Source organism: Oncorhynchus masou, chromosome 13 (genome assembly GCF_036934945.1).
Source record: "Oncorhynchus masou masou isolate Uvic2021 chromosome 13, UVic_Omas_1.1, whole genome shotgun sequence".
NCBI lineage: Eukaryota > Metazoa > Chordata > Actinopteri > Salmoniformes > Salmonidae > Oncorhynchus > Oncorhynchus masou.
This window is the reverse complement of record NC_088224.1, coordinates 18,349,478-18,361,743: the sequence shown is the minus strand read 5'-3', so window position 1 is coordinate 18,361,743 and position 12,266 is coordinate 18,349,478. Positions and strand designations below refer to the sequence as shown.

General features: G+C 45.0%; 1 protein-coding gene across 1 annotated transcript in view; it reads left to right on the top strand.

Moving 5' to 3' along the window:
• The first annotated feature begins 6,065 nt into the window (after window positions 1-6,065).
• The window catches only part of LOC135553279 (potassium voltage-gated channel subfamily H member 8-like), a 107,342-nt gene continuing 101,141 nt past the window's right edge, over window positions 6,066-12,266 (top strand). Inside the window, exon 1 of the mRNA XM_064985449.1 lies at window positions 6,066-6,141. Within this exon, the coding sequence (XP_064841521.1) occupies window positions 6,066-6,141 (76 nt within the window). The remainder of the gene's footprint in view (window positions 6,142-12,266) is intronic.

Here is a 12,266-nt window from a genome sequence, read left to right as displayed (position 1 = left end):
GCAGCAGCACAGCCAGGTGGACTGGGGACTGCAAGGAGTCATCATGCCAGGTAGTTCTGAGGCATGGTCCTAGGGCTCAGGTCATCAGAGAGAGGGAGAGAAAGAGAGAAAGAGAATTAGAGAGAGCATACTTAAATTCACACAGGACATCGGATAAGAAAGGAGAAATACTCCAGATATAACAGACTGACCCTAGCCCCCCGACACATAAACTACTGCAGCATAAATACTGGGGGCTGAGACAGGAGGGGTCAGGAGACACTGTGGCCCCATCCGATGATACCCCTGGACAGGGCCAAACAGGAAGGATATAACCCCACCCACTTTGCCAAAGCACAGCCCCCACACCACTAGAGAGATATCTTCAACCACCAACTTACCATCCCGAGATAAGGCCGAGTATAGCCCACAAAGATCTCCACCACGGCACAACCCAAGGGGGGCTCCAACCCAACCGACTTCCCGAATGGCCTAGGTGGCGCGCCCTTGGCCGGCTTCGTTGCCTGTGATCGGTGTGCGTGGTCGATCATTAGGGCCGTTTTGAAGTGTTCACTCCCCAGCAATGCCGTATCAGCTCCAGGACGAATTCAGTAGGTTCCCTTTTTCAGTGTCCTCCTGGATCCCAAATATTCGGATGTTCTGGAATCTTGAATGCGACTCAAGCATTTCCAATCGGGCTTTCAGGGTGTTGTTGTAATTTTTTAACGTTGCGCACTGTTTCTCTATATCCTGTAGCCTGGCCTCGTGATCGACTGTCGTCTGCTCAACCTCATGCACTCTTTCCTTAGTTGCCTTCACAGTTTCAGTCAAAGTCCCAATACTCTTTGAGATATCAGCCAACCTTATGTCCACCTTCTTGTGAGTTTATGAGTTTATGGCAGCCAGTATGTCACATTGAGTAGGATCTGTGGGGAACTCTTTGGAGCTAGCATCTTCAGCTAACTCCTCGTGGGTCGGCGATGTTGAAATTGGTTCGTTGTCTCTCATTCAAATTATCTTGTTTAGCGCCCCCTTTTTTGTTGCCTTTTCCCTTTGTCATATTGCAAGACAATGTTTGAAGTTATAGGTTGTGAGAGGTTAAGATAAATATTAATTTGTTTCAAAATAGAGCGGAGCTCTAGCAAAGCACGTCTACTCCATAGCACGCTCTCTAGCGTCCCCATCCTGGCTAGCTTTTGATGGGGGTTCCAGGTTCTTAAGTATAAAAATAGCAGATCTGTACCACATTGGGTGAGGCGGGTTGCAGGAGAGTATATTCAGTCCATAGATGGAAAGTGATATTAAAATATATATGAAAAAAACAATGTTTACACAGGACAGGAAGGGACAAGACAAAAACACACGTCCGACTGCTACACCATCTTGGAATCAAGATCAAGATCCATCATTGATGGATATAATGGATACAGAATCTCCATTAAAGGCCCAGTGCAGTCAAAAACGTGATTTATATAAATTTTCACACTATGAGGTTGGATAAATACTGTAAAATTGTGGAAATTATGATAATGCCCTTTCAGTGTAAGAGCTGTTTGAAAAGATGTTTAGGCCTTCCATGGTGACATCCCCATGCAGTAAGTAGTGAGTTAACAAACCAACAAAAAAGTGAGTTCTAAACCTCTCTGCCAATTACAGCGAGTTTCCACTTTCCCCTCCCCACTCAGCCCACTCCCAGACAGATTTAGCTAAATTCTTGCTTGAGAAATTGCCCTTTGCTAAGAATATATTTTTGTTTCTTTTTGACTATTTTAACGGAAAACAGTAAAGTATTTAATTATTAACTGGAAATAATTTGATATTGAGAAAAAAACGGCTGCATTGGATCAGTGAGCTAGTTTAGTGTCTTTACTGAGAGTACTGTCATAACTGTCCTGTGATGATCTGAAGGATCAGGTTACAGAGGGTCTGCTCTACAGCGTGCTCTCTCTCGTAGAGGGGGAGAGCGGGAAGTCGGCTGTTTTATGGTGGTTGTAAAAATACGCTGTCTCTATGCTCTGTAGTGTTCGAGGTTGGAAGGTAAAACTGTGAAACACAGAGAGACACTTGGACATCAAAAGTTTGAATAATTTTTGAGAATGTGGGAGTGGTCCCTGGACACTTAAGGGACAGTCATGTCGAGTGTGTTTAATTTGGTGATCTCATGAAGGACAGGAAACACACATTACTGTGTCTCTGGCTGTGTCCACATCTCCATTATGGGGTTTACATCTAAATGTTGTGAAACGTATATGATTACATAAGAAACTATTTGTGAAAAGATTAAATGTGGTGTTAGTCTTCTAAATGAGAGTGTTGTGTCTTTGGCTATGCCGGATTAATTGCTATGACATGCTATTCTATAAAATACATTCTCCGTAATTAATATCACCTGATTGAGCTAATCAGGTAAATGTAATTAACTAGAGAGTCGGGCACCACGAAATAATATTTATAGAGCTGTTATCTTCCGAATAAACTCTTAAAGATTTAGCAATATTTTACATCAATAGCAGTCAATATTAATCGTCATCTTACTTCAGTCTCATATTCTGAAAGTTGGAAATTCTTGGTTATCTGCAAGAATCCTGGCTAACAAGTTGAATCAGCAATACAAAACTGGGTTTAATTATTTCTTTACTAAATACCTAACTATTCACACAGAATAACATATACAAAGAATTAATTATACCGGGATAATTCTTTACTTCATAGGAAACGTCCCTAGCGAGCAGAACAGATATGACAGCTTGTTACACAAAGGAAAAGGGGCTAGGTTTGAGTGAAAGAGCGGGAAGACTGAGGAACAATGGGAAGAAGCTGTGTTATCGTAAATACAGTATCTTATGCATTCTAAATTTCCGCCCATTTGGAAAAGTAAAATGCAATAAATATTTACCCTGAGCTGCGCTTCAGTAGGTTGGTGGTAGATGGAAGGCCGTGTAGCCAAACCGAGTCCTTTGAAGAATGTATCTGGTGGTCACTTGAATAAGTTGTAGTAACGTCGTTGTGTGGTAGAACGCCGTTGTGTGGTAGATGGGATACTCTGTCTGTTCCTTCCTAACCTGCGTTTGCAGCTGCGGTCGCTAACTCAAGGGCTAGGAGGTATCACTTCTGTTGTGAATAAGAGTTCAAAGTTCATACCATTCGCAACCAAAGCTCATGCTGATGTTGGCTTCGTTCTGTAGACTTATCTGAACCATTCTGACATAGGATCGTCATCCTACCTCATCGGAACAGAAAGTTATATGGTAGTCAAGAGCTTATATAGGAAGGAAGAGGAGGTTGTGTTTGAAAAGTTTATAGTCTTTGTCCCTTCACAGGGGAGCGCCAATGATTGAGCAGCCCTATCTTATGAAAATCCAAATCTCACATTTTAGAAGCTAAAACCACATTTCATCCCATCACAAATAATTTCATATTCAAACATTTAAATTGAACAACAATTCCATGTGAATCTGATAACTCTGATGTGTAGACTTTCCACTGTAGAGTTTATGTCATCTTATCATTGATGAGAATGTCTCAGATGACAACCGAACTGACATCATATTCATTAAGTACTACTGCATATGTTCAATTGTTCGGATTACCAGAATATAGTTAATTTCCCCCCACATACTGATGTTTCCAGAATCTCTATGTTAACCAAGTTTAAAAAAAATGTAACCTCAGTAGGTTAGAGAAAAGAAAAGGGGGGGAAGAGGTATTTATGACGGTCATAAACCTATCCCCCAGGCCAACATCATGACAAGAGTATGGATTTTCATATAAAGTTTAACTAGTCAGTGGCCACGCCCCTGAGTACAGACATTTATATTGGCTTCAAGGAACGCCGCTTCTTCCACAGAGTATAAATCCACCCTTGACAAAATGTACATTTTGTGCCAAAGAGACCCACAGTAAGCCGGGTGTCTCGAATGGTTAAGAAGATGAGAAAACATGAAGCGGTAGCTACATGTTGAAATGGTTGGAAACTCTACATGAGTCAAAAATGCAAGGACGAGGTCTCCACGTTGAAAGGGCTAAGAAATCTATGAACTAAACAACAATTATTCAGACTGCAGCTGTTTAAATACTTTAGTCTGGTAAACGCTTCCGATCTAAGAACATTTCCGAATGGTACTCTGAAGTACCCATTCTAACAACCTATGAGCGGTTGTTCATGATCAAAATATTAGCAATTTCTATGTATGTAGTGAATCCACTCTGAGTTTCCCACTCTTGAACTACCCCACCCATTTCCTTTGTCTATCAAGCCATCATATCTTTCCTATCAAGATAGTAACCAATGTATGACCTATGTGTGTGTGTATGTAATTCTGTGATTGATTAAGTTAGTAAATAAATAATTGAGACAATTTGTATATCGCTGATTCATGATTCTATGCTAGGATTTGTGCAGATATCCAAGGGTTTGTGACGTTCAGTAATGAGACTGATAATGTAAAATTAATTAATAAGCAACTGTTTTGATAAGATATGAAAATATCTGAAGAGTTATATTCTGAAATTGACACTCTATAAACAACCTTTTTCCCTGGTGCCCCGACTTCCTAGTTAATTAAAGTTACATGATTAGTTTAATTGCGTAATTAAATTACACATAGAGTATTGATTTCATAATATACAGTCGTCACATTTAATTATAGTCAACGACACGACAGTACACTATAGGGCACAGGGAGCCAGTCTCTCCACTACTACTACTACTACTACTACACACACACACACACACACACACACACACACACACACACACACACACACACACACACACACACACACACACACACACACAGGCTCAGGCACAGGCACACAGGAACACACACGCACAGCCATAGTCTAAATCTGCCACTCCACAGGCGAGGGCCCCCACGATTTCAGACAGCTTTTTATTAATTTGTCAATGTGTGTGTGTGTGTGTGTGTGTGTGTGTGTGTGTGTGTGTGTGTGTGTGTTGTTTGTGTCAAGCATGTGTTTCCATGAAAATTCATGGGTTACTAAATGCCCAACGTTGCCATTCTTCAACTGCTATGTATCCGTTGCACCATTAGGGGGTGGCAGAGTCTCGTTCTAGACGATGGTGGAGGGGGGAGACAGAGAGGCGAGAGAGAGTCGGATGACAGACACTAATAACAAAACAGTCTGGTACTCGACTATCTATTACATGTGTTTGCTCAATGTGTAGCTTACTGTTCTCCCTTTTCCTGACGCTCCTTTTTCTCAGTTAGGCCCTATGTCAGAGTCAGCTGATTGGAACAAAAGACTACACTGTTCTTGTACACCTGTGCATTTATGGTAAGTTTTGTGTTCCCCTAGTCTTGTCACTAAGGCGTGTGACCTCATAGGCCCACTCAACTTGCCCTAACCTGCAGGCTTAGGCTATTATTATACTTCTTATTTATCTCTTAAACGTATAGTCTATCATTCTAAGGAGTATAGATATTTCAATCGAGAACCGGCATTCTTAATGTATTTGGGATACATTTTATAGACCACTGTTATGTTCAAGCTGTAGGCTACTTTCTTTTATTCAAAGTTGAACGTTATTTATTACTTTTCTGACGAGAACGAACATACTGCATTGACGATCGATAAAGTAGCCCAGAGAAAAACAAGAGATAGAAATAGTACGTTTTCTAGTTGGCTGCAACATATTCACCCTTTCAGACAGTTTAAATAATTAGCTTGAACACATAGTGTTGTAGTCTGTTTGATTGATCGCCTCTGTCATTGCACAGTGAGAAATGATGATCATTGAAACCATTGACATAATAATGAAACTGCTGAAAGAAAGCTCGTTCCCGCGTCTGGCTTTCTCGCGGGCGTCGCGGAGTAGCTGTTACCTGAATTGCACCTGCAGGCGTCACATCCACTTGTCACACACATACCCACATTCACACACGGTTCCAGTGAGCGCTCATCTCTCTCACACACACTCTACACTCGATAGAAATCGGATTCCATGGATGTATCGCGGAAGACTCCGGCGGATCGTTGTTAACGTGCGCGCCTCACACATATTAGGTCGGCTCACACCTTCTCTTCCGTGACTTTGATGGGGACTTGGACAACAGGGAGGGAAAATGCCTGTGATGAAAGGATTACTTGCGCCACAGAACACGTTTCTGGACACCATAGCCACACGGTTTGACGGCACGCGTAAGTTTGTTCTCTTTCTCTTTGATGCTTAATGGGACCTTAACCTATATCCTGTTAGGCTATTCGTTCAGTCCCTCCCCGTTTGTTGCACTTTCCTTCTAAGATTTAGATTTATGGATATTGCTAAATCAATTGGTAGGAAAACGGCTTTTAGTCATAATTTGTATATTTCTTCCAAACCAGCCAGTGAAATCAAATCACAAAGTAACAGTAGAGCAAGTTCATTTAGGTAGGATATATTTTGAAAAGTTATTTTTCTCTTCAAATGGAATAGCCTATGTTTAGTTGCTCATGGTGCCAAGGGCTATATGCTATATCTGTGGTCTATGCTATAGCCTAGTTAAAAGACTTGTTCAATTTGTTGGCATTTGTTGGTATAGCGCTAACCTATTGGTCGACTCGCGCTGCAAATTTCAGCACCACGGACAGCGAATCACCCTCACTAGAATTTCCCCCTTTTTACATGTTGTATTTCACCGTTATTTAACCAGGTAAGCTAGTTGAGAACAAGTTCTCATTTACAACTGCGACCTGGCCAAGATAAAGCAAAGTATTGCGACACAAACAACAACACAGAGTTACGCATGGAATAAATAGTTTCTGACGCGCACCCACTCAAGTGCTCCTAAACAACAATAATTTAAGGTTACATTTCTAAACCTAGAGAATTGTTTACTTTGTAAGCAAGTTAACAAATATCCTTGTTCCAATATGACACATTTTACCAACAGTCATTAATCCTTACACAAAAACAGTTGTGATAGTGATATATTCAGACAAACACATGAAGTAAAATGAACATTTCTTATTTCCGCTCTCTGACTGCCAAGTCCCGCGGTGAAGCTCTGACAGTAGCAGTCGCATCTATCCAAATGAATTAATTGGTCGGCGGCACCTACAGCAGGTGGGTTCGCTTCCCCAGGCAGAGGCACACGCAGGGCTCTCTTTCTCTCGAAAAGCAACTCATTTGCAGTCACGGACCAGGGTGTTGATATAACCAACCTTTGTGCAGTTTAATGTTGCTTGTTCTACTGCATTAACTCTACAGTTAGGCTGGGCTCAAGTCGCCTGATCCCAGATATGTTTCTGCTCTCTTGCCATCTCCTTATGGAATTGTCATACCATGTCATATTCGGACAAGGAGATGGCGCTCACTTTGGGTAGCCTAGACTAACAGGGTTAGGCCTATACTGTTGGCGTATTTATGATTATTTAGTGTGTCTCAGCATTGCTCATTTCAAGTCACCCTAATAATAACACTCAATCTTAACTGATTTACAATCTTCTTCAGTGGTGGCTCCCACTTTGTCTTATTGTAATCGGTCAAAACCAGACAGGCTTATATAGGTAGCCTGCCACGGCATGTCTCCTTTTCCTGGAAGGAACAAGCTGTTTTTCATTGCTCTACTTCTGCTGTGTGAGTTGATAAATTACTCTAACTCATATGGCGTTGCCGCGGACTACAATCCTCCATACCGCTTTATTCCAGACTTCATAAACAACTGGCCGGACGATTGAGTGTCACACCTTGCTGCAGATATGGAGGGTAGGATAGATTTGAAGCTGTTTCGGAGGGACAGCAGGTAACTACGTCCATGTCCCAAACGTCACCCTGTTCCTTCATGATACTGCACTATAAAGGGAATAGAGTGCCATTTGGAATGCACACAATCCCACATCTTAATGGTCCCGCTATGGAATTGAGGCTTAATAACCAATACAGTACTGCAGTGAGCTTCACTACAGCACCCCAATGAATACACCAATGTCCTTGAGCGGCAGCATCCAGGAACCTGGCATTAACAGGGGTTCGAACTGGACGGGGGAAAATGGAAGTAGTGGAGCCTGACCAGACAAATTGGGTCTGGTGGCTGGTGCCCTGGTCTGACCAGAGATGTGGGCCCAGATGAACAGGAAGAGGAAAGAACTGTCAACTGGCTGACATTGTTTGGATTGGCCCGTACTGAGGTCTTCATTGAAAATAATGGACTCAACCTTGTAACGATATGCGACAGGACAGGTGTCCCCTACAGGTTCTACTAAGTGTCCTCAGACTGTATGTAAACTGGTTTACACCTGGGGCTGCAGAAGATAATTGGTAAACATTGTTGTTTTCATGTCAAGACTTCCAGTTGACTCTAATAGTTCAAACTTCAGTTTGTTGATTTTGAGACAAAACCTGCCAACTGAGGATCTGACTCAGGATCTGAAATGACCACACGTGCATGTGTGTGTGTGAGCACACAAAATTGGACCCGAGGGACATTGAAAAGGCCATCTCATGAATAGAGCCCTCTCCATGGGTGCTAGTGCACGTCTAGCTGGTACATCATAAGAAAATATCAACTATCAAATGACATCATGATCATCATCCAGTCAAGTTTTGGGATATGTTATGTTATTTCAGTACAAGTCATTTCTCACTTTTGCATTGTGGAATAAACTGACTCACATTCAGACCTAGCTTAAACATGGGAGACCCTGTACAATAGGCCTACACACTGTGTACAATAGGCCTACACGCTGTGTACAATAGGCCTACACACTGTGTACAATATGACTACACACTGTGTACAATAGACCAACACACGGTGTACAATAGTGTCACGCCCTGACCGTAGAGAGCTTTTTATGTCTCTATTTTGGTTTGGTCAGGGTGTGATTTGGGTGGGCATTTTATGTCCTTTTTCTATGTTTTGTATTTCTTTGTTTTGGCCGGGTATGGTTCTCAATCAGGTACAGCTGTCTATCGTTGTCTCTGATTGGGAACCATACTTAGTTAGCTTTTTACCACATGGGTTTTGTGGATAGTTATTTTCTGTTTAGTCTCTGTTACCTAACAGAACTGTTCGCTTTTCGTTTTGTTACTTTTGTTTGAGTGTTTCTTTGATGAATAAAATCATGAACACTTATCACGCTGCGCTTTGGTCCACTATTCCTTACGACGACGAGCATTACAGAACTACCCACCACAAGCGGACCAAGCAGCGTGGTAGGGAGGAGCAGAGACGTCAGGACTCCTGGACATGGGAGGACATACTGGACGGACAGGGACCCTGGAGACAGGCTGGGGAATATCACCGGCCACAAGAAGAACTGGAGGCAGCTAAAGCTGAGAGGTGGCGATATGAGGCAAGGCAGCGCAGCAGGCACGAGAGGCAGCCCCAAAAAGCTTTTTTGGCGGAGTCAGGTGAAAGACCTGAGCCAACTCCCCGTGCTTACTGGAAGCAGCGTGGTACTGGTCAGGCACCGTGTTATGCGGTGAAGCGCACGGTGTCTCCAGTGCGAGCTCATTCTTTGTTTTGGCCGGGTATGGTTCTCAATCATGGACAGCCGTCTATCGTTGCCTCTGATTGGGAACCATACTTAGGTAGCTTTTTCCCACATGGGTTTTGTGGGTAGTTATTTTCTGTTTAGTATCTGTTACCTGACAGAACTGTTCGCTTTTCGTTTTGTTACTTTTGTTTGAGTGTTTCTTTGATGAATAAAATCATGAACACTTATCACGCTGCGCTTTGGTCCACTATTCCTTACGATGACGAGCGTTACAAATAGGCTTACACGCTGTGTACAATATGACTACACACTGTGTACAATATGACTACACACGGTGTACAATAGGTCTACACACTGTGTACAATATGACTACACGCTGTGTACAATCTGTCTACATACTGTAACGGGTTTCGTCTGGTGAAGGAGAAGCGGACCAAAATGCAGAGTGGTATTTTTGAGACATGTTTAATGATGAATGAAAAAACGAACTATATAAAAACAACAAACGGAACGTGAAAACCTATACAGCCTATCTGGTGACAACAAACACAGAGACAGGAACAATCACCCACGAAACACTCAAAGAATATGGCTGCCTAAATATGGTTCCCAATCAGAGACAACGATAATCACCTGCCTATGATTGAGAACCGCCTTAGGCAGCCATAGACTATGCTAGACACCCCCAAGACAAAAACACACCAAAATAAACCCATGTCACACCCCGGCCTGACCAAATAAATACAAACAAACACAATATATTTCGACCAGGGCGTGACAGAACCCCCCCCTAAGGTGCGGACTCCCGGACGCACATCAATACAATAGGGGAGGGTCCGGGTGGGCGTCTGTCCATGGTGGCGGCTCCGGCGCGGGACGTGGACCCCACTCTATCAATGTCTTAGTCCCTCCTCCTCGCGTCCTTGGATAGTCCACCCTTTCCGCCGACCATGGCCTAGTAGTCCTCACCCAGAACCCCACTGGACTGAGGGGCAGCTCGTGACTGAGGGGCAGCTCGGGACTGAGGCAGCTCGGGACTGAGGGGAAGCTCGGGACTGAGGGGAAGCTCGGGACTGAGGGGAAGCTCAGCACTGATGGGAAGCTCAGCACTGATGGGAAGCTCAGCACTGAGAGGAAGCCCAGCACTGAGAGGAAGCTAAGCACTGAGAGGAAGCTCAGCACTGAGAGGAAGCTCAGGCAGGTAGTTGGATCCGGCAGATCCTGGCTGGCTGGTGGTTCTGGCAGATCCTGGCTGACTGGCGGATCTGGAAGAGTCAAGCTGACTGACGGATCTGGAAGAGTCAGGCTGACTGACGGATCTGGAAGAGTCTGGCTGACTGGCGGATCCTGGCAGACTGACGGCTCTGGCTGCTCCATGCTGACTGGCAGCTCTGGCAGCTCCATGCTGACTGGCAGCTCTGGCTGCTCCATGCTGACTGGCGGCTCTGGCTGCTCCATGCTGACTGGCGGCTCTGGCTGCTCCATGCAGACTGGCAGCTCTGGCGGCTTCTTGCAGACTGGCAGCTCTGGCAGCTCCTTGCAGACTGGCAGCTCCTTGCAGACTGGCAGCTCCTTGCAGACTGGCAGCTCTGGCTGCTCCATGCAGACTGACAGCTCTGGCTTCTCCATGCAGACTGGCAGCTCTGGCTGCTCCATGCAGACTGACAGCTCTGGCTGCTCCATGCAGACTGGCAGCTCTGGCTGCTCCATGCAGGCTGGCAGCTCTGGCTGCGCTAAACAGGCGGGAGACTCCGGCAGCGCAGGAGAGGAGGAAGGCTCCGGCAGCGCTTGAGAGGTGAGGCGCACTGTCGGCCTGATGCGTGGTGCTGGCACTGGTGGTACTGGGCCGAGGACACGCACAGGAAGCCTGGTGCGGGGAGCTGCCACCGGAGGGCTGGTGTGTGGAGGTGGCACAGGAAGGGCTAGACCGTGAAGGCGTACTGGAGATCTTGAGAGCAGTGCTGGCACAGGACGTGCAAGGCTAGGGAAGTGCACAGGAGGCCTGGTGCGTGAGGCTGGCACCATCTTCACCAGCCGACTAACACGCACCTCAGGACGAGTATGGAGCGCTGACCCAGGTGCCATCAAATCCCTGACACGCTCCGTCGGGCGAATTCCATACTTAAAGCACCAACACAGCAACTCCCTCATTTCTCTCTCCTCCAATCTCCCCATTAACTCCTTCACAGTCTCTGCTTCGCTCACCTCCAACACCAGCTCTGGTTCTGGTCTCCACCTTGGCTCCTCACGATAAACAGGGAGAGTTGGCTCAGGTCTGACTCCTGACTCTGCCACACTCTCCCTGAGCCCCCCCCAAAGAAAGTTTTGGGGCTGACTCTCGGGCTTCCAACCGCATCGCCGTGCTGCCTCCTCATACCGGCGCCTCTCCGCTTTTACCGCCTCCAGTTTGGGGCGGCGATATTCTCCAGGCTGAGCCCAGGGTCCTTCTCCGTCCAATTCGTCCTCCAATGTCCATTCCTCTCTTTGTTGCTCCTGCTGTTGCTGTTGCCTGTTACCACGCCGCTTGGTCCTGTTGTGGTGGGTGATTCTGTAACGGCTTTCGTCTGGTGAAGGAGAAGCGGACAAAAATGCAGCGTGGTATTTTTGAGACATGTTAAATGACGAATGAAAAAACGAACTATACAAAAACAACAAATGGAACGTGAAAACCTATACAGCCTATCTGGTGACAACAAACACAGAGACAGGAACAATCACCTACGAAACACTCAAAGAATATGGCTGCCTAAATATGGTTCCCAATCAGAGACAACGATAATCACCTGCCTCTGATTGAGAACCGCCTCAGGCAGCCATAGACTATGCTAGACACCCCCAAGAAAAAAATA